The sequence below is a fragment of the Leuresthes tenuis genome, unplaced genomic scaffold, assembly GCF_036924035.1.
Source record: "Leuresthes tenuis unplaced genomic scaffold, fLeuTen1.0.hap1 SCAF_23, whole genome shotgun sequence".
NCBI lineage: Eukaryota > Metazoa > Chordata > Actinopteri > Atheriniformes > Atherinopsidae > Leuresthes > Leuresthes tenuis.
Window position 1 is genome coordinate 16,397,926 of NW_027325377.1, and position 20,651 is coordinate 16,418,576.

Here is a 20,651-nt window from a genome sequence, read left to right on the forward strand (position 1 = left end):
TTATCGAAATATGACACGTTTCATTGAACCGCAAATTAATCTAAGCTATCTAGGGTTAATCTCGCGTCTTGTACCAACAGAATGAATGAACAGATTGTTTACATGGTACCGGAATCAGAAGCTAAGTTTTGTCAGAAATTTTTGCTCCGGAAAATGAAAACAAATACAGGCTTTGTTCTTTTATTCATGCTGAGGAACCAATGAGCACCTGCTGATTGAAAGGGAGGACTGTCTCTTCACAGACAAGGTTTTTGAATTGAACACAGAAGACAGATGCTGATGTTGGACCGCTCAGCTGCTGTGTCTGATGTAATCTTTCCCGCTGAGCTGGATTGATGCTGTTATTCCTTTGCTGTGTGGGCGAGCAGGCCTGCCAGGCAAGTCTTTGCTGTAAATGGAGCATAGTTGCATGGTGGAATCAGGGAGAGCCCATAGGAGCTGTCATAGTTCTGCGTAATGTAGGTTAATGCTGCTCACAGAGGCAAAGCAACACAATACCACACAGGCTCTTTAGATTGTGACCATTGTCAAAGGGTTTAATATTTGCATTTTGGGAATTACAACTAAAAAATTGTTTCTGAGCTGATTATGATGAAAATCCAAAAATATTCTGGTTGGTCTTCCCTCATGTGTATGAGCTATGAATTTTAATGAATCTATATCTCTTTGTGTCTCATAAGAAACTGGCTCGGCCATTACATCCTCCTGTATTGGTCTGGGAAACTCACTCACGCCCCCTGCAGGCCAGGCTGGGAAACCAGTTCCAGGTTACAATGGTAAGAGACGGCAGCTCCAATCAACAGTGAACACAAACAGGAGTTATTATCATTTAATGATTTGTCATGAAGTCATCATTTGTGGTCATTACATTCATTCAAGTCAAAACTGTCGGTTAAAACAGAAACTGGGATAAAAAAGGAGGAAAGAAAATTGGAATTCATAATCTTTTGCTTTTTGTTTTAGGTTGTAAGAAGGTTTACAACCTCTGAATTTGAGCCGCATGTTCTTTCCTTTTGCACTAGTCACAGTGATCGATGATGACATGCAGGAGGTGAAGCCAAGAACCCTGGGAAATATTGTCGTGAGGTAAGCCAAGAGAGTATGTCCACAGCTGCATGAGCAGCTTCCTTACTTTTCTTCTGGAACTTTCACACAACTTCGAAGTGTTAGTCAAAAGCATTTTGCACACACAAACGCAAGTTAAACTTATATCTTTGAGTTATTAAATGTAATAATTCACATTTAGACAAAACGTCAGATCACACGCATCGAACATCCCTCCTTTCTCGTGAAAAAGGATCTTGGAGAGAAATGAATCTGTTTATGTCAGGCAGTTGCTAAGTGGACTGCACTGAAAGCTGCAGCGGTCAGTTATGGCCCTTTGTGCTTCCTTATCTGCCAGTCTGTTACCTATCTGTTATCACCCCCCAACCCCACTCCCCTGTTCTAAACGCTAGTAATTGCTCAGTGCTGAGGGGGATTTCCAAGGAGAGCACATATACAGTACAATGGGGGTTAAAGGTAGAGCTGCTATAAACGGACAGGAACAGCTGTGTTATCATTCTTTGTATTTGCAGAGAATCTGTGCCATTACCTTGATTAGATTAGAAAGCGCAGTTTCATGACGTTCATTTGAAATGTACAGAGCGAGCTTGCAGGCAGCCGAGAACATGTCTTATTTTTAAAAGCACTCTACCAAGGACAATGCCAGGTTTCACAGTTTTAACAACAGCTATACCATCTATGCAAAAATGGATTCTTCCTGTACTTATACCCCACCTCTCCTGCACATTCTGTGAAATTCACTTTGTCAGATTTTGCATAACCTTGCCGATATGCAGACAAACAAATGTTTTGTACGCGCTCGCCCTGGAATACAAAAAATAGGTTTGCTGCAGAGTTATGCTGGGTTTTTTGGGTCTTTTTTTGCTTTACTTGTGTAGAGGCTGTTTTTCGACAGAAAATCATCATTAAAGGTGACATTTTCTTGGGTGTTCTCCTGCATTGAATAATGTTACTGCAAGATTCATGTTTAGGGTTCACTGGCCGAGAGGAGGCATTGCTTACAGTCTTGGTAAACAACGACAATGTTTTTGTGCCTCACTGTGGGTCAGGTGAGGTCTAGCAGAACAAGGCTGTTTGTCAGCTATCTGATTTTGAGATGGCTGAACAATAAGATGTGCCAGACATTTTTAGTGTACAGCTGTATAGTAGTCAGTTGGTGTCGTGCTTTATTGCACATGGAGCTTTTCTTTTCCTACTCGACTAAAATTTTTTCTTTTCCAATAAGGCTACCTTTACCTCCTGGTGCAGCTTTGTCATTGTGGCACAAGCAGGACCTGTTCAAGGAGCTCTACTTCACTAGATTCCCCGTGAGTTATCATGTTCAACTTTCTTTCTGTATGGTCAGCTTTGCTTTTATGACACAGGAACAGTAATGTCTTAGAAGGGGTCATAAAGTTGGCAGAGAAATAATATCAAACCCCTCTGCATGAGAAATCCCCTGAAATGGTGTTTAAATTAAAAATTTTAGGTTAGCTGCCGACTGTATTTGTGGTAAGATGTTGTCCTCTTGTGGTTTGATTTTGAATTGCAGAACAACTTTTGGTTATTTGCGGTTGAGGATCTGCATAACAAAACGGTTCATTTTAAGAACACCAGCAAAGTGTTTCATCTTTATGAATTCTAATGAAATATAACTTATTTAGCTTAGCCTGCATAGACTTGCAGTGATTAATCTAATCACCTCCAGTTTTATTTCATTTCTTTAAACCGTTAGAGGTACTATGACACCATGGACGCAGGTTTTTTGGATGAGGAGGGTTTCCTTTACATCATGTCCCGGTCTGATGATGTCATTAATGTGGCAGGCCACAGGCTGTCTGCTGGAGCATTAGAGGAGGTAAGACGCACATCCTGAAGAATGTGACGCAGGTTTTCCCTGCTTGTTTTTATCCTTATGCGGTTGTTTTTGCAGTCAGTGCTGCTGCACTCTGCTGTGGGAGACTGTGCTGTGGTGGGTCTTGAGGATACGCTGAAGGGTCATGTTCCTTTGGCACTGTGTGTGCTCAAGAAAGGTGAGGAATAAGAGATGTTCAAGGGTAAGACTGTGTGTTAATTGTGCCATTTTTCCTTGTCTTTTTGGTGACGTCACACTTTGGCCCAAAAAAATCTTATTTGTATTCATTACAGGTGGCATCAAAGCATAATTTACTTGTTTTTCATCATGTGATACAACTCAGGTGTTCAGAAAACTGAAGAAGAAATCGTAAATGAGATTGTGAAGCTTGTGAGAAACACCATTGGACCTGTGGCTGCCTTTAGGAATGTGCTTTTTGTCTGTGGATTACCAAAGACGCGCTCTGGCAAGATACCGCGCTCTTCTCTGGCCAATCTGGTCAACGGAAAACCGTACAAGGTACAATCTCTCTGAAAGTGAAGCTCAGGAGGTTTTTATTTATTTTAATCAAGGGAACAGTAGAGCTAATGGGATGGTATGTTGGCAGGTCCTGCACCCCTTAAATGGAATAGAGGCTCATTTACTGATTCATCTATTTGCAAAAATATGGAGGTAAACATTACTTACTTTAAAATAAATCCTTATCCTTTACAGATTACTCCCACCATTGAGGACCCAGAGGTGTTCAAGGACATTGAAAAGCAAGTAGAAAAGGTTTTGAGACGTCCCACATCCTGAGCTCCTCTGCGGTGGAAAAACTGAGGTTGGACAAATTTGGACAACGCAGTCATTCTGTTGAGAAGAAACCCTAAACCAAAATTCACTAGCCTTCAGCTAACCTTTACTGATTTAAAGTACAATTACTGACATTCTTTGAGCCAAGTTAAAGGTAGAGTTAGACTGTATGATAAATCCAAGCAGCTTGATTCATCTTTTAGACTTGTAATAATGAAAGTGAGAGCATATCTGTATATAATTTAAATAACATTGTGAGAAAATGTTTCCATTAATAAGCATTGTAAAGGAACTGATCAATACAACTCATTAACAGTTTTTTTTTTTAATTGACAATGAAAATTTGTTTGCTCACCACTTAGTTTTGACCAAAGTACAAGAAGTAATAAATTAAAAAAAAAAGAAAAAAAAAGGACAATGATTCCTCGTTCGTGCAAATTGAAGATGTAAAACCAAATGGAAAAGTGCAAGACTTGTTGTCCATCAAAAATAACTAAAAGACAGATAACAGGGCTGTACAATAGGCTACCCTGGAAACTGACAAAAAAAAACAAATTAACAGGTACACCAAATGTAAGTCACAGCAAGCAACAGTTGTCATTAAGTCACCTCACTTCAACATGATCATATACACTCTACACACACAATGAGCTAAAGCAGTCTGTCTTTCAGTTATTTCATCTGTTCTGTTAAGAGTCTGACAGGTGGGAGAGAAGGCCAGCTCGGCTGTAAGTGTAGTTTGTGGTAATGTGTTGCCTGACGAAACATACAGTACAACAAGTGACGGGGTCTACGAATGGCATACAGCTTTTTTTTTGTTCAGAGGAGGTTTTGTGCAACTTTGGAGAGCAACAGCGTCTCTTGTTTTGTCCTTGGCTACTAAATAGTCCCGAGTTCAAGCATTTGTATGAAAGTGCTTGTCACGTTGTTCCAGTGTGTCACTGCGTCCTCCTATAGTGACGGCGAGTCCATAAGAAACGACGATGAGGGGTATTGGTGCTAGAATGAGGCACCGCTAGAGGGCTAGTTTCTCCACACGACATCTGGGGTCTCTTCCTCTTGATGGCGCAGCACAGGTTCATCGTCATAATCATCAGCACAATGAAAAAATAAAACCATATGTACAAAATGATCTAGAGGAATGGGGGTAATATGGAGAGTTTAGAGCAGCATATATTAATCTATGGTCCACTAAATGAGGTGGCAGGGACATTTTTTTTTTTTTTTTTGCACAAACTGAATATCTTTTTATACATAGATGTGTGTGTATATATTAAAAATGGCATATTTATATTAATTTACAGATAACCTACACATCTCCTGTAGAAGAAATACACAGTACATTATACTTTGACAAGTTACTGTACATGTAAAAGGTAGAAATGGTGACAACAGGGCAGCCTGCAGGACAGTTTAGCACCAGCATCTGGTGCCCACGTTATAGGGGATGGAGCGGGGTTTCTTGGCAGTGCGTGTCATCAGATTGTTTTGATCCTCAGCAGGTCGGCCCCTCCAGCAAGTCTCCTTTCAGAACTGTAACTGTAGGAATATAGAACGGGTAGCGTTGTCAATATTTCAACGGTTTCCATATTCATTTTTTACAGAATCGATGGATAAATACCACCTGCGCTCTCGCACTCTGTCAGTGCCCATATAACCCTGCCTCCCCTCATTTGCTCTGGTGGAGTAGCGTTTTGTTATTGCACGGAGAGCCTGTTTTGGGGCTTGGGCTGTCAGAGAATGCATGTCTCGGTGTTGCGGAACTGGAAAAATAATTATTTTACTGCATGCTGTTGGTTAAGGGCCAGCACAGGTGAAAAATATTGAGTATAGTGAGTGGTGATATTCGGAGGAAATTAGATTTAAATTATTTAAACCCTGTGGCTAAAAACGGTAGTCTTACATTGTGCAACGTAAGGTTCAAAGACCGTCATTTGACGATAGTCATCTTGGCTTTTGAGACCCTAGAGGTGGGGCCACTGTCGGATATCTCCTCTAATTGGCTGTTGCTATGAGGCCGATAGCAGCGCTGTCATCGGGGGAGAGGGGAGGGCACCTGGTACTTCCAAACAGAAGCTGTTCGAGCATTATTCTGTGTATCTGAAGCATGCTCACCAGTAACTTGATGAAATGACAGTATCTGACCCATCTCCCATGAATCAAACCAACAGTGTTATTAAGTTGCCGCTTTTTGTTATCGTCATTAGCATCATTTCAGCAGCTACTCTAACAAATGTCAGACATTTACCGAGAATTAAAAACGGCTTTTGGCATTTGTTGGCATATTTTTTCTTTGATCAGAAGGGTCGTTAAGTGAACAACTCTTGGTTGCAGCTATATTAGGGCCCCTGATTTTAATTAATTGTGGCGAGCTACCTCAGCTAGAAGACATGGTAGTCTTATATTTTGCAAGGTTGCTTCTTAAGTCAGCCTGTGAAACAGAGACTGATCATAAGATCAGCAGCATAAATGTGGATGTGGTGTGACTACAAAGATGGCTAATTACTTCACATTTTTGTCTTTAAAAGCAGACATTTGGAGTCATGGGAGACTGACTTCAATGACCTACGGAAGCAAGTTGCCTACATAGGATCTGGAATGCAACAAGGTATGGTTTTGTCGGAAACTGCTCCCTGTGTCTTCCAAAAGAATCACAGAGCTGAACTAAGTTATTTAGACACTGAACATTGTAAAGCTAGAATCTATTGCAGCATTGTTAGATCACAACAGTTGTGATCTATTCATTTCTCCAATATTTAATCAGCACAGTTAAATTAGAATCTGTTTTCCAAGAGAAGCCTGTGAACAAGGAATATTCAGAGGAACAGAATTATCACCACAAAGACATTCACACGTCTTTGTTTATAAGTACTGATAAATGGATGCCTTTTGACACCGAAGCCTTAACTTTTATTGACCATTCACATCATCACTGTCTCTATTACCTGTTCTAGAGGAGATTATGCTCCTAATTTCAAATGAAATATGCTGTTAAAAGTGCCAACGTTTCACTAATACTTTTCTAGCCGAGTAACCCAATAACATCCAAACTTTTTCCAGCCTCATTTGGCTTTTTCTTGTTTATATGAATCTGAAACAAAAGCTAACTGAAGTGTTTAAATGCACAGTTTTCTGTTATTCTAGCCTCTTGCTGCTGACTCAGGCCCGGAATATACTTGCTTTTGATTACGGATAAGCGTTTTTATCATGGGTGCCTTGCGTATCCTGCGTGCGTTTGGAGCATAGTTTATGCACGCCTTCAGAAATAAACACTACGTGTTCGCAGGCTGCAACGTGTCGGGCCATAGGGCCAGAAGCGTTAGAAATGAAGCTAGTCCAGAAAGATTGTGAAAATAACTGCCATGAGATGTCTGCATGGACGGTTGCAGTAATGTGTTTTGGAAAGTGGAATCTGTAGTTCACAGGCAGGCTTGTAAATAATTACTCCCACAACGGAGCAAGTTACTTACGATTGAAAAGCAAGAATATTTCTGGCCTAAGACTTCTGTTTTGATTTTTTTTTTTTCCTGTCAGTATCTTTAGAAAAGCCGTACATCTGGATGTCTTTTTCAGACCCGACTGGTTCATCCAACAGCTGCACAACCAAGAGATTATTCTGAAATTCTTAATCATTTTGACAATTTTCCAAAACAGAAAAACATTGCGTCATATGTACAGTCAGACTCAACACTGAAGGTAAAAATGAAGTCAAATTATTAGTTGGTGTTTATGAGGAAATATGCTTCTAGTTACTACAGTCATTTTATTTTTCAGCCTGATCTTGTGTCCGGAAATTCAACAAGAATGAAAAGCTTTCATTTCCTTCCTACGTATCCAGTTAAAAAAAAAAACAAAAAAAAAAACAGCCCATACCTTTTTTTTTTTTCTTTAGCAGATTTAAACCAGACTGAAACCTATGACTTGCATTATAATATTATAATTTGACGTTATCTTTACCCTTCAATGTTGAGTCAGAAGAGGAGAGAACTTACGGTCTAATTGTACATATAACTGTTTTCTATTTTGCAAAAACCTCAGTTTAAAAATCTCTTATGGTTATTTGTGCAGCTTTTGAACACACCGCGGGATCTGAGAAAGACGTCCAGATCTATGGCTTCCCTAAAGATATTGAGAGGAGAGGGAAAGTTTATGTAGGGCAATATGTGAAATGTATGGAAATAAACTCCTCAGCTACTCTGCAGGCAGATTTTAAGTCAAAGTGATTCATATGAACAAGAAAAAGCCAACTGTGACCAATATTTGTTCATCTCCCTGAGATAAGAGCAGGAAGGGTCTGAATTCAACACAAGTCCTGTAATCTACGGTTAACTAATCTGATGTTTTTATGGGTTTTGTGTTTTTCTGAATGCTTCTTGGAAAGCAGATTCTAATTTAACTGGCTTACATGATCTAACAACGCTGCAGTAGATCCTAACTTTATGAAAGCTATGATGTTCAGTGTTTGTTCAAATATCTTAGATCAGCTCTGATTTGTTTTGGAGGACACAGAAAGCAGTTTCCACCAAAAACATACCTGGTTGCATTTCAGATCCTGTGTAGGCCACTTGCTACTGTAGGTCGTCAAAGTCAGTCTCACAAAGTATGTGTAAGGCTGACTGAAGTAGTAGCAAAGTACGAGCTAACCAGGTTCTCTACCAGTTATTAAAAACCAGGTGCACTCGTATGGCTGCAACCAAGAGTTAACATTAACTACTACAGTGGTTGTTTGAAGTAATTTCATGAATGTCTTCCATTTGTTAATGCTTGTTTCATCTTTTGAAAAGGCTAAGCTGTATACTCATTTCATGGGTAGTACGCTCGTCCTTTGATACACTGTAGTGTATAAAAGGATTTGTTTTTGGACAAATACTGAAGAACTGGGAGGAAGCTTAAAGTTTCAGCATCTGGTTAATCTAGTTCACAGCCATTTTATAGTCCAAGTAGCTCTGACAAGGCTTAATATAGCAGACTGTGCAATCATGTAAATGATCTTTCATCTGGGTGTGAAATAGTGAATTCTGTGTTTAAGCAGGTTTTTAAAGCTTTGACTGTAATGGACTCCTCTTCTTGGGCAGACGTCAGGATGAGGCTGCAGCTCTCTGCTAGCCCTGCCATCTTGTATCTAAAAGCTGTTTTAAGTGCTACTCAAACCTGTATACTTAACAGAGCGAGAGTCTGTGTTGTGTTACATACAGCGTACAGTTTAAGGTTCCCCTCTTCCTCCTCTCAGCAGGAGTAGGTTCTCACCGTGGAACTGTCCAGTCGCTGCACCGCAGAAGGTCCGACTGTAGGGGGAGACAGTAAGATGGAATGATTAAAACTGTTCCCATATCACAGGGAGAAGGAAAGACGAGTTTACTCTGGTTCCTTCCCCCTCAAGGTTAGACATCTTCAACAGTGACGAGCAATACTTTTTCCACACAATGGTGGTTACTTGTATGGTCACCCTTAGGAGAAAGCCATGGATCACTCAAAGGAAGTTCTTATTTTGAGTGGACACCACCAGCAACTACATTTTAGGTTATAGCGGGCATCACAAACCAGGAAATACAGTGATTAGAGACACAGGAACACAAAAAAAGCTGTTTTAGTGTCAGGGAACAACTTGTTAAAGAAGAATTCTGGCCAAAAATCAGTGCATTTGGATGATTTCCAGCTGCTGATACACTCTGCATCCATTGAAAGGACAATCCTGGTCTATTCCAAGTTTGGATGTAACTCAATTGTGTATCCAGACCCAAGTGGGCAATATTGCAGGTGCTTCAGCAGGAGACCGAGTTTGTTCCCTCCATCCGTCAGCCTTACAGCTTATCTAGAGGTGCTCAGATTCGTCTATATTTGAAATATATATTGTTCAATTATCGGCAATTGAACAAACTAACTTTTACTGATGAAGACAGTTTTCACATAAGTGCTCATCTGGCTAAGAAATGTCTACCTGTGTTTTATTAAAAATAAATAAATAAAAAGCTGTGGCAAATCTTTTCTTTTTTTGTATTCTATGGCAATATATGGACTTTACCCAGCCTGCATTTCCAGCCTAATCCCTTTTCCTTTTGTCTGTTTACTGTTCATTTATTATTTTTCCACCATGAGCACCAAATAGAGGACGTATGCCTTCACATTCTCAGCAGATGATAACTCAGTCTGACAGTTGTGCATGGAGAGGTCGTAGTATGACACTATCTGTCTGAGACAGCAGTGCAAAGAGTATCACAGTCTTGTGCGTTTGCTTGGCCTTGTATTAGGAGCCCAGTTTCAAGCCTATTTTGTGTTTAACAAGGAACAATTTTAAGTAGGATTCCTTCAGAGGGTTTAGGTGGATCACTGTCCCTGCGAAGCTTCTACATGACCTACTGTTACCCCTGGAGACAGACTGTTTGACTATGTCACAATCACATTAATCTTATAGCCATTATATTTATGAAGCATGGTCATACATGTGAAAAACAAGTTTGTGCATATGATACAGGCCCCTATTACTATCACTGCGAAGGAGAGTAAGCTGTTACATGAACACAGCGCTGCAATGAGCCATTATTAAGTCATCATCTTGACTTTTGAAACTTTGATTGACCTGGGTTGAGTCACTTTACCCCAGCAGGCACATTTCTGCTGGATAGAGACGAGCCATGCTACTGCGGCCCATTATTAACCTCTGTACTGTACTCATTGTCCAAATGGGGCTGTAAAGCTTTCTGATAGCACCAGCAGTCTTTAATGTCAAACAGAGCCCACAGTGGGTAACTGTTAGCAGAGGCTGCAATGTTAATATGGTCACAAATACAGGGCTCAATTTGCAATAAACCAGCATTGTCCTTCAACCCGAGCCCGTTTCAGCCAGTATTCTCTTTTCACAACATTGGGATGAGGAATGGCACAGACTGTCAGTTTTAATACTTGAAACATCCAAAATGTATTGTTCACCTATGTAAACCTCCTGATTCAGGCCAACTTACATAGCACTGCTCAGCCACCTTTTGCTGCTTCATTACTTCAAGGGTTGTACCAGCAAGCATGGGTCCTAATCCATAACTTGACCCCCTAGTTTTTTAGTTTTTGGTTTAAAACCACCAGGGTGGCATATCTATTTTGCAACTCTGCAAAACAACACCCTTGGAGTTGGATTTTGGAAATAAAGTTGTAGAGAAAGGTGAGGGTGAGAAACCACGGAGAACAGGAGAGATACAGCAGGAGAGTGGTTGGCAGAGATCATGGGAGGAGGAGGAGGAGGAGAAGAGAGTGCGTTGAATAATAGTGCACGCAGGGCTAAAAAGCCCAGAACCTTCAGAGAGGCATAGCTGACCTTGAAACCAGTCCAAATACATGTCGTCAGGACTATCATCCAGCGCCTCATAGAGGACTACGAAGCAGCCGCCAGAGTCAGAGAGAACAAGAGACACAGTCAGAATGCTCCTTACAAACAGCACAAGCAGAAACTCCTGCTCTCAGGTGTGGTGCTCTGAGCTACCTGTGCAACAGGTGGGACGTAAGCTCTGTTTTGCTGTTGCGTTTAAAAGCTAGACTTGTGTTAGACTCCAGCTTTAATCGCTTTTTATTTACCATAAAAACAAAGCCAAAGTGCCACACAGTCATTTGATTTTTTGAGAGGAAAATGTTGCCAGCAGGTGAGTGAAGGTCGTGTGTGTGAGGCAGGCTCTCACCCTCAGGCGGCAGTCTTCGGGAGTGACCAGACGTCGTAGTGAGACGGAACCCAGCAGGGAGCGTTTCTGCTGAACCAGGCATCATACTGATACCGTGGATGTCCCGGGGAGGAAACTGCCTCCGCCACGACGGACCCCGGAAGTCTTTGTCATCGCACTGATGGACAAGAAGTGTAAAAAACTATTTGTCAGTGTTAAACGTAGATTAAATGTTCTTTGAGGACCAGTAAAGGGTAACCCTGATTTCCAAGATGATGCAGTTCTTTTGTCTTGTAAGATTTCCTTGAGTTTAAATTTGGAAAAAAGGTTTGTACTCAAACGCCTCCTTTTGGAAGCATTTTCGGCCTTATTTGCAGTAGGTTTACGCGATTCTTGAGCTGCCTAGTGTTCTCTATCCTCTTACTGAATTATACATCAGTTTTCAACAAAGTTTAGGTCTGTACTGTAAGGATCCCCTGATGTGTAGCCTGAAACTCTTTGTGCTGTCAAAATCATTAGACTTTGCTGGTATAAAATTAAATCCATACATTCTTTTGTTTATTAGTGTGTGTTCCTTCCCTACAGGAAAGCATCATTTTTCATTTTTTTTCCCTCCAAACATACCATTGCTCTTTTAGGCCAATAATATAATCAATCAGAAAGACTTGTTTCCACTATACACCACGCTAGTTCATAATTTTCTCTTTTCCAGAGAATAAAAGAAAAGGTTTTCTTCCGATGACTAATCATTAAAGCCCTGCCTTGTTCTAATGATAGCTGTGACCGGGCCATAATCCTAACACACCAATTACAGTCTTAGACCACAGTGGAAGTTGTCTGAGAGTTAAAATCTCCAACAACCTTTGCATAGTGGTCCTTTTATGCATTACATTTATCTTTTTACATAAATGTGTACAAAACAAAAAGAACCAACTTGCTTACAATCAAAGAGACCAAAACTTCTGTTTTTATAGAGGTGCAGCATCTGGCTGCTACCTCCCCTCTATGGAAGCCCACAGCTTTTCACACACGTAGTTCTTGTACATTTTAATCTCACAGCGGTGCGATGCCTTGAGTGTGATAGTTTCTGCTCACCTCATCCAGTCTCCTGTCAGTTCCCAGCGCCAGCAGATTATTGTACTCTCGCTCCAGAAGCTGACGTGCCTGAAGGGGGATAATAAAAATAAATACAAATTTTAAAAAAAGTCCAGCTATTTTTAGCAGTGTGGTAATGGTGGCAGCTGACACATTACATTATTTGTGCTTCATATTCATTTTAGCCCATTATATTCAACATGAGCAGTGAACATTTACAGGGCGACCTGCCAGAGTGACAGTTGGCAAATTTGCTTGTTCTTATTTAGATTCTATCAGCTTTTGAAGGCCAATAGCAGCAATCCTCTATTTTTAGATCGAAGCCAGTGACGGAAGATATATCTGCCCATATTTCACACCTTACTTCCCCAATGATAACTTGAGAATATCTGCTTCACAATAAAGTCTTTTTCCTATTCATGCAATTTGAGTTCAAAACGAGCTTCGTGAGTACAGAGAATTAGCAGAAGCACAGCGGTCTGACAGGCCAGTATTTGTGTGGCTGCAGTACCTGAGTGTTTTGGTTGGGAATCTGGAGGAGCAATGCCAGGCTGGTGTAGTCAAAGTTGTCATCCAGGGCAACCAGAGCTCCGTGCACACCGCTCTCCAGCAGAATGTTGGCGTAGTCCCTCAGGCCTATACTCTGCACCCAGCGGATGACCCGCTCATTACTCCACACCAGTACATCTGCAAAGACAAATGGAAGCTCACCACAGATCTTTTCACATCTCCATCTCGTCCGAGGTTGATCGATTGTTATTCAGGGGTAGTCTTGCCTCTCATCTCATGCAGGCTCTGTTCCCTACGCCTCTCCAGTTCCTTCCTGTCATAGTTGAGCTTCTTCAGACACATGATTCCATACTGTAAACTTGTTCTAATTTCAGGAAATCACAGTCAAACAATATCAATTCAATAAACATGTTCTACTTTAATTGCTCAGAACCTTGATAAAACAATGTTTTAGGAGCAGAAATAATTGTAGAATATTGGATATTGTACATATTTAAGGCATCTAAAAATCAAAATGACCATCTTTAGTTTGAAAATGTAGCAGATTTTGATGGCGTCATTGAAGTCTGTTTTGTTTTGTGCGTTTTATGCCGTCAGTTACAAGAAGCTACTGAGCTGAGTCCAGTACCTGTGGAAGCTATCCACCATTTTAAGGTGCACCCTCAGGTCCTTCTTGGTGAGGTGGTCCAGCATGCGGGCATCCACCAGGCACTCCATGAAATAGCTGCGGTACTGAGGTAGTCCAAGACTGGGCAGCCACTCGTTCCCTATCCACTCATGGTTCATGTCCCCATAAGCGAGAGTCTGTGAGGAAAAGTGTAAATCAAACCAGCACCAGTCCACCTTTGTTCTTTCGGAAGCTCAAAAATGACAACTGACGGTTTTTATTGAGGATATTTTGACACTGATGTAAGAAGACAGTGAGTTTTCAAGATTACCTGTGCCCAGCTTCCCTCTTCAGAGTCTGACTTCTGAATCAAACAGAAGGGAAAAAAGAAAAAATGTTTCTTTTGAGATTAAATGAAGATGTCTTCACTGCTTCAAACTATATTAAAACCCTTTTAAAAAAGAAACTGGCACCAAAATAAAACTATACACTTGTATATTTATTTAAGGAAAAAGAAAATACAATCACAATCTTAAAATGCATGTGAACCGGTTTTTACAAGGCGAGTTTTTGTTAGCTTGAGAGTTTGCATTTGCGCTGGAAAAAAGTTATGCAGATGCAAGGAAGGCAAGTGGTCATCCAGTGAGATGACCCCTACTCTTTGATCCCCACCTCTGCAAAATGCAGGGGTTGAGCCAAGGGGATGAACATGAATTAGGTTTTTAATTTATTTGAATTGCTTTGTCAAAGCCCACACCTCAATCCAAATGTCAAACATCAGCAGAACCACTCGGCCTCAGAGAGTTGGGGCAGTTTTATCTAAATAAAATGCATAATCTGCCAAACGTATAGACAAACAGCTCCAAGTCTATTTGGGTAAGTGTTGCATAAGCATGCACGAGTTCCCACCCACAAAGATTAAGTTTGTGGGTGGGAACTTATGCATGTTCAAATTTTCATTTCTCACTATTGAAAATGCTCAAAGTGGTAGGCAGGTTGCATTTATCGGTTGATGCAGCTTCCCCCCAAAAACTGATTTTACTTTCAAGGTGCAAGGCAAGAAAATTGGGGAAAATGCCAAAAAGGAAGAAGGCACTGTATGTATGCGATCTGTAACATGTACATCTCTCTGCAGCGAGTCAGTGGGCTGACTCCCTGATGCGTGAACCAAGAAAAAAGAAGCTAAATTCTAAATGGGATTTAAATAACTCTGAGATGTGCTGTGAGTAACGGCACCACAGAGAGAAACCGCTTAGATTTGGTGATTCGTGACCTTCATTATGTTGATGCGCCAGAACCAAACCTGCAGAGCAAACTGACTCAAACCTTCTCTGAGCCTTCATCAGCAACAAAAGGCTTCAAGCTGACCTTTAGTATCGACAGGAGGTTCACAGTCCAGGGGAGAGTTTAACTGTTGCATGCCTTCTCTGTCAGTCACGTCCCTCCTCATTCAGCCCAGGTAATAAGTCTCGCACACCCAGACACAGTAAGAACTGACAAAAAGAAAAGGGTGATGGTAAAGGACACAATGGGACTGACCGTTTTGGAAGGGGCTGCCAGGGTCTCCATCTCCTCATGGGTCACCCAAACATTGCCTGACGGCTACAAGGGGACGAGCCCAAGAGACGGAGCAGCGGCAGGGTTGGTAGTAGAGGTCCGGTAGGAGGGGCAAGCAGTGTTAAAGAAGAAGAGCAGCACCACTGTAAGCCAATAGTGTTATAGCATCACAGTCAGATGATGAAACCCGCCAGGGGTCAAAGGGCATGTGCAAAGGACAAAAACACAGCACAGAACAGAATATCCGAACTTTGGCATACGATACAGTACCACAAATAACAAAGACAGTTGCCATGCATAACATAGAACACTAAATTAGTATCAATAACAGCAGACACATAAACCCCACATTACTCATCCCTCTCCATCCATCTCCTGCCAGTCGAAGTTCTGTCCAATCAAATGTCAGAACAATGCGTAACTAAAGTAGGTTTTTTTTGCCACATCTTATCCATCTCTTGTCACAACTTGTGAGTCATTGTTCTATTTTTGGTTTTCTTTTGTCTTGGCAATTACAAAATGCCATCTCATTTTCTCTGAGTGACCTTATGAAATTACTTGGGCAGATAAACAGCCTCTCAGTCCCCCCCAAAAAATGAAGATATATTTAATTTACAATTCAGTTTGTGGACAAACTAATCATATGCTTGATTATTTTCTGTATGCATCTCCCACTGTGACTGCTTCCAATACTATACAAAGAGGAATATAATTCATAAATAAACACAGAAGTGCATCTTTTTTAGGCCTTATTGGCTTGCAGTACTTGACATAGTCCTGCAAATTGAATTCATTGCACATTTGTGGTTCAGAGATGGAGTTCTAGTTAAGATAAAGTGAAGAAAACTGTTCAAAAACAAGATCAGTTAACCCCCTCTGTTAAGGGGTAGGGTTGGTCTTTAAAGAAGTGATCTAATAGATGAGGTGAAAGGGTAACATGGGGGGAAATATAGCATGGTTAGCTTTTCAGTTATGAGGGTTGCATGCAAACTGGTGTCTAAAAACCAAAAACCATGAATTTTGCATTAATACAGCACTGCGTAACTTCTCAAGTCTTGTATACATCCAGTAAGCTGCACTATAGGCGTCTCTGTACTCCTGTACACAGCACATTAGTCTTTGCTCTGCGGTGTGCAGCCTCAACTGTATCATTAAGAGCAGCAGTCCTCAGAGACTGTGTGCAATTACCATGACAACAGGGAGCCATAAACGTAACATCTCAGTCCTCCACCGCCGATCACTTACTAATTTCAAACATTTGGAATGCAGCATATAGAAATACTGCCGGCAGTTGTGCTTAGCGTGAGCCAGACAGCTGTAAATGTGTCAGCCATGTGTGAAGGCGTCGTGCACAAGAAAAAAAAAACAAAAACAGTCAAACATTTGTCAGTTGCTTTGAAGGTAGCAATTTGAGATACTTTTATGAAGACCAGCTCTTGCTGTTATTGGGAAAAATCTAGCTGTACAGATGTGAACACGCTAGCCAGTTTGTTTGTGCTGCACCTTTATAAATACAATGCAGTTGAAGAGCTTTGGACAGATTAGAAAATGTAAAGGGAAACGTACAGCAGTGCAAAAATGCTATTTAAAGTAGTTTTACAGGTTAAAGATGAGAGAGAAACCAGAAATATGTTTGGTGGGAAAACTGTGAGCCTGTCTACTCTCCTCAAAGGAAACAAAACACCTCAAACTTACCAGTTTCCAAACTACAACATAAACTTTTTACACTTGAAGCTGGTGTTGGCAGCATTTTCCCAAACATTTTAAATGCTGATGTGCATTTTGAAAAAGTCTATAATAATGAGTCAGCAAATTGGAATTCTTGTGCTCAGAAGAAACTGAACTTTTGTACCTCCTCTTCAAATAAAATAAATAAAGGGCGAAGTAAACAAGTGTGACGATAAACGAATGTACGCTGGATCCAAAAATCAACTCTTCAGGTTCAAATGAAGGTTAACAATAAATGCATTGGCAGCATAATGGTTGTATCAAAAGTTTGCTGGTGGTTACTTTTCTTCAAGCTTAGTATCTATTAAACTTGTGCTGTATGCATGTGTGAATTTAAATTTTAATTGGTCAGTTTTTGAGCTACTGGTCGCTGGATTTTGATCTCCATTTTGCTTTCTCGTGTCCAAATCCTGGTGCCGAGCTAAAATCACATCTTTTTGGTTCAAGGTTTTTCTTTGTTTTGCCAGTTCCACTCAAATTGCGAGACTGCTTCTTCCTCCAAATGCTTTCAACAAATGTTTGATGAATTGTAATGCCAGCCTGCATCTATGTTCACACATCTCTACAACTCACGGTTCTGGAGGTGGGCGGGGCTGAGGGGCTGGTTAGGGAGACCATTTCCTGGATGGCCAAGCGAAGTTTGAGTCGGTGCAGAGGGTTGCTGATTCCGATCTCCCTCTGGATCTCCGTGTCGGAAAGAGCCGACATGATGGCACCGCTCTTCACGTTGGCACGGCACGCGGCCACGTACCAGGCCGGCATTCCCAGCCACAGCTTCATCCAGCGAAGGAGAGGAGAGGAGACAATGAAACAAGAGATGTTGAGTTTGGTAAAAGGTAAAACTGAAACTCCACCACTGTATTAAGGATGAACAAATCAGTGGTAGTGATATGGTTTTATTTTATATATGAATATGTATTTGCAAGTATTTCAACACTATCCAGAGTTTCAGGGCAGGATTTTGTCCCTGAAGAATCAGCACACTGTTTCACAGCTTTTTCTATCTTGTCATATTTATGGATGACATGTTACTGCAGCACTTGCTGTCTGGCATCAAAAGTGGTAGCTCTCAAAATATCCAGTGTCAGTTTAAAATGCAACCTCAAAAATATCACTCCATTCTTATCTGGAACATTGTGATAAAGGGATTGAAAGGTTTAAAACACCTGTGTGCCCTCCACTGGCCTTTAGGGGGCAGAAGTGCATTTTTCTATTTGACCTGAATCATTAATTTGATTAGTTATTAGACTGTTTTTAAATATTAATACTGAGTCGTGGACACAGGGTCAATGTTTAGACAAAATTATCAGGTCTTTGCATGCCTCAAGTTTGAATTTAGGCACTAAGAGTAGTTTCTTCCACAAATGGAGACCATTTACCTCCAGCCATGCTACAACCGTGGGGCCGTCCCACTGGGCGAAAGGTAAACCTTTTCTCCTGGCCTCCTCCAGCAGCTCATGTCTGAGGGCAGGAACAGAGAAGACCTCGTGTGAACACATTAACGTCTACGTTATTTGAAACGCATATTTGCTCAGTCCGATACAACACCACACCCCTCTTGAACTCTCACATCCTCACACACTTACCCACATTTCTGCATTAACATTGCTTTGCTGTTCTTTATGTGTGGAGAGTTCTCTCTTGTATGTATTGTGTATGAGAGGAGTCTCACGTTTTATCTCTCAGTCCAGCCTATACACCAGGAGCGTTGAAAAGGGCAACATTTCCTTTATCTCTGTGCTAACGCAGTGGCACACTCACACAACTGTAGCAGCACTCGCAGACAGGCTTTGGATTACACAAAGTAAATTTTTTGCACAATTTTTCGCGATCTAGTGATTCGTCAATTCCTCACTGCACAAAATACCCAATTTGGAGGAGGAGCTGTCTCAGGTACATTACTGTATTTGCTGAGAGCAAATACACACACATACCTGGAAGGCACTTTGCTGCAGTAGCTGCTCAGTGAAGCTGGACACCAAACTGCTCATCTAAGCACAATTACCCAACTCATCCCAGTTCAACCACTCACACTTTATTCTGCTGAGAAAGATTTTTTTCTTCTTCTTGCACTTATATATTTTTGATGTGGATGTGTTTGAATCATGCAGGAGGATTATTTTAAGTGCAACTTTTCCTCACATTTCTGTTCCGTGCTGCATGGTTTTGTTTAGCAGGTGCATCCTAATAGTGCTGAATGGTATTTTGTTATCCCCTCACTTGGAGCCGACCTAGTCAGCACGATGTAAATTGCACCTCATCGATGAGGGGCAGCAAATAGATCCTCCTGGTTCGTCATGCACAGAAGGTTTTTCTTTTTTTTTTTTGTGCTCAATCCTCCCACATCGAGATAGAAAAGCGCCTAAAATTGCCCGGCAAACGTAAAAATCAAGAAACACACACTTACTCACACCCACACAAAAAAAACAACAGTTCTTATTCTATTTTTTGAACACATTTCATAACCAAACAACAACCCATTCCTTGAGTGTTTTGTCAAAGAGGTTGACAAATAGAAGGAGTGGGCTTGGTAATAAACAATGTACATGTCGCACCTCAAGGTTGAAGGCCTCAGTACAGTGAAAGGGCACTTAAACACAGCATATATGGCAAACAAAAGCCTACAGGTGATAGAAGAAATGTGTTCATCCAAACACACCCAGGTACATTCACAGTCTTATCTATCCAGCACATGGGGGAAGATAGCTCATGTTTTATGTTCAGGTCAGGTCTAATGCATGGAGAAATACATCCACTGAACATAGCTGGGGAAAGGGAAGTAAGGAAACGGTTATGATAAATCATACAAACTAAAAGAACCTTTGACGCTCCCATAACCAGATATTGCTGCTGGTTATTTCACACAAATAGAGACACATATAAGGAGAGGAAGACATTCTGGGTGTAAGAATTTGGCCCCAGTTTTAGCGGCGGCACATTCTCTGTCCAGCAGCCATGGACGCAGCTGCTACTGAACTGTAAAAAGGGGGAAGAAACATCTTTGTGTGGTAAATGAAAAAAAAAAGAAAGAAAGCAATGGCATCATTAAGAGCAATGAAGGATAGATAGATAATAGACGTCAGCTTTGGCACTGGTCTTTCAGGAGATGGTGGACAGACAGGAGAGATGGCAGACAGGGCACTATGGCTGAGACAATGGTCATATCCAGGAGGTCAGTTATACATCCTCACAACTTACCCGCTTTGTTAGAGTCAGAGGATGATGAGGGAGAGGAAGGGTCAGATAGGAAAGAGTCAGAGAGAAAGAGGGAGAGAAAGAGCGACGGGGAGACAAAAGTGCACAAATGTTAATGAGTTAATAGTCAATTAACAATACGGCTCTAAACAAAAACACGTGTGCGCACACCCACAGACATACATCTCACAATGGAGGACATTCATTTACTGGAGTATCTGTAGCCCAGTCAAAGAAAATGTCATCTTCTACAATGCAGTCCTGACCACATCTCGTGCAGCAGAAGAAATGAGAAATGCACGGAAACACAGCAAGACCCCCTCCTCCCCCACCGTGGTCTTACATTCAAATGCTCAGTTACATTCAGATACTTGTTACTTCTCGAGGGAGAAAGAAAAAAAAAAACCAAAAACATATCAACAATGAGATCACAGCAGTTTTGATCGATCAAGATGCTGAAATGGTAATAGTGCAGGCAGCTTAATGGCATGCAGAGTGGAGGAGGCACCAAGATGCAAGGTGGTGGGGTGTAGCCTGAATCCCGGACACTGCTATGAAAAAGTCAGTGCAGTGGAAGTAAAACAGCACATTTGTCAACATACAACAAACAATACTTTCTATT

General features: G+C 41.1%; 2 protein-coding genes across 7 annotated transcripts in view; one reads left to right on the forward strand and one right to left on the reverse strand.

The window, feature by feature from the left end:
* The window catches only part of acss3 (acyl-CoA synthetase short chain family member 3), a 28,801-nt gene extending 24,664 nt beyond the window's left edge, over nucleotides 1-4,137 (forward strand). The window contains exons 10-16 of the mRNA XM_072377892.1: nucleotides 681-776; nucleotides 1,023-1,086; nucleotides 2,291-2,372; nucleotides 2,780-2,902; nucleotides 2,978-3,077; nucleotides 3,243-3,418; nucleotides 3,614-4,137. Coding sequence (XP_072233993.1) covers nucleotides 681-776; nucleotides 1,023-1,086; nucleotides 2,291-2,372; nucleotides 2,780-2,902; nucleotides 2,978-3,077; nucleotides 3,243-3,418; nucleotides 3,614-3,697 — 725 coding nt within the window. The 3' untranslated portion in view covers nucleotides 3,698-4,137. The remainder of the gene's footprint in view (nucleotides 1-680; nucleotides 777-1,022; nucleotides 1,087-2,290; nucleotides 2,373-2,779; nucleotides 2,903-2,977; nucleotides 3,078-3,242; nucleotides 3,419-3,613) is intronic.
* A 183-nt stretch (nucleotides 4,138-4,320) lies between these two features.
* The window catches only part of ppfia2 (PTPRF interacting protein alpha 2), a 139,885-nt gene continuing 123,554 nt past the window's right edge, over nucleotides 4,321-20,651 (reverse strand). The window contains exons 20-30 of one of the 6 annotated variants that reach the window (XM_072377890.1): nucleotides 18,214-18,295; nucleotides 17,408-17,608; nucleotides 15,089-15,151; nucleotides 13,881-13,913; nucleotides 13,571-13,746; nucleotides 13,209-13,306; nucleotides 12,944-13,119; nucleotides 12,433-12,501; nucleotides 11,359-11,515; nucleotides 8,942-8,979; nucleotides 4,321-5,233 (exon numbers count right to left, since the gene is read on the reverse strand). In XM_072377890.1, coding sequence (XP_072233991.1) covers nucleotides 5,222-5,233; nucleotides 8,942-8,979; nucleotides 11,359-11,515; nucleotides 12,433-12,501; nucleotides 12,944-13,119; nucleotides 13,209-13,306; nucleotides 13,571-13,746; nucleotides 13,881-13,913; nucleotides 15,089-15,151; nucleotides 17,408-17,608; nucleotides 18,214-18,295 — 1,105 coding nt within the window. In that variant the 3' untranslated portion in view covers nucleotides 4,321-5,221. Of the gene's footprint in view, nucleotides 5,234-8,887; nucleotides 8,980-10,540; nucleotides 11,516-12,432; nucleotides 12,502-12,943; nucleotides 13,120-13,208; nucleotides 13,307-13,570; nucleotides 13,747-13,880; nucleotides 13,914-15,037; nucleotides 15,250-17,407; nucleotides 17,609-18,213; nucleotides 18,296-20,651 lie in introns of those variants that run through there. The other 5 variants (XM_072377889.1, XM_072377887.1, XM_072377888.1 and 2 more) reach the window with 5 other exon arrangements.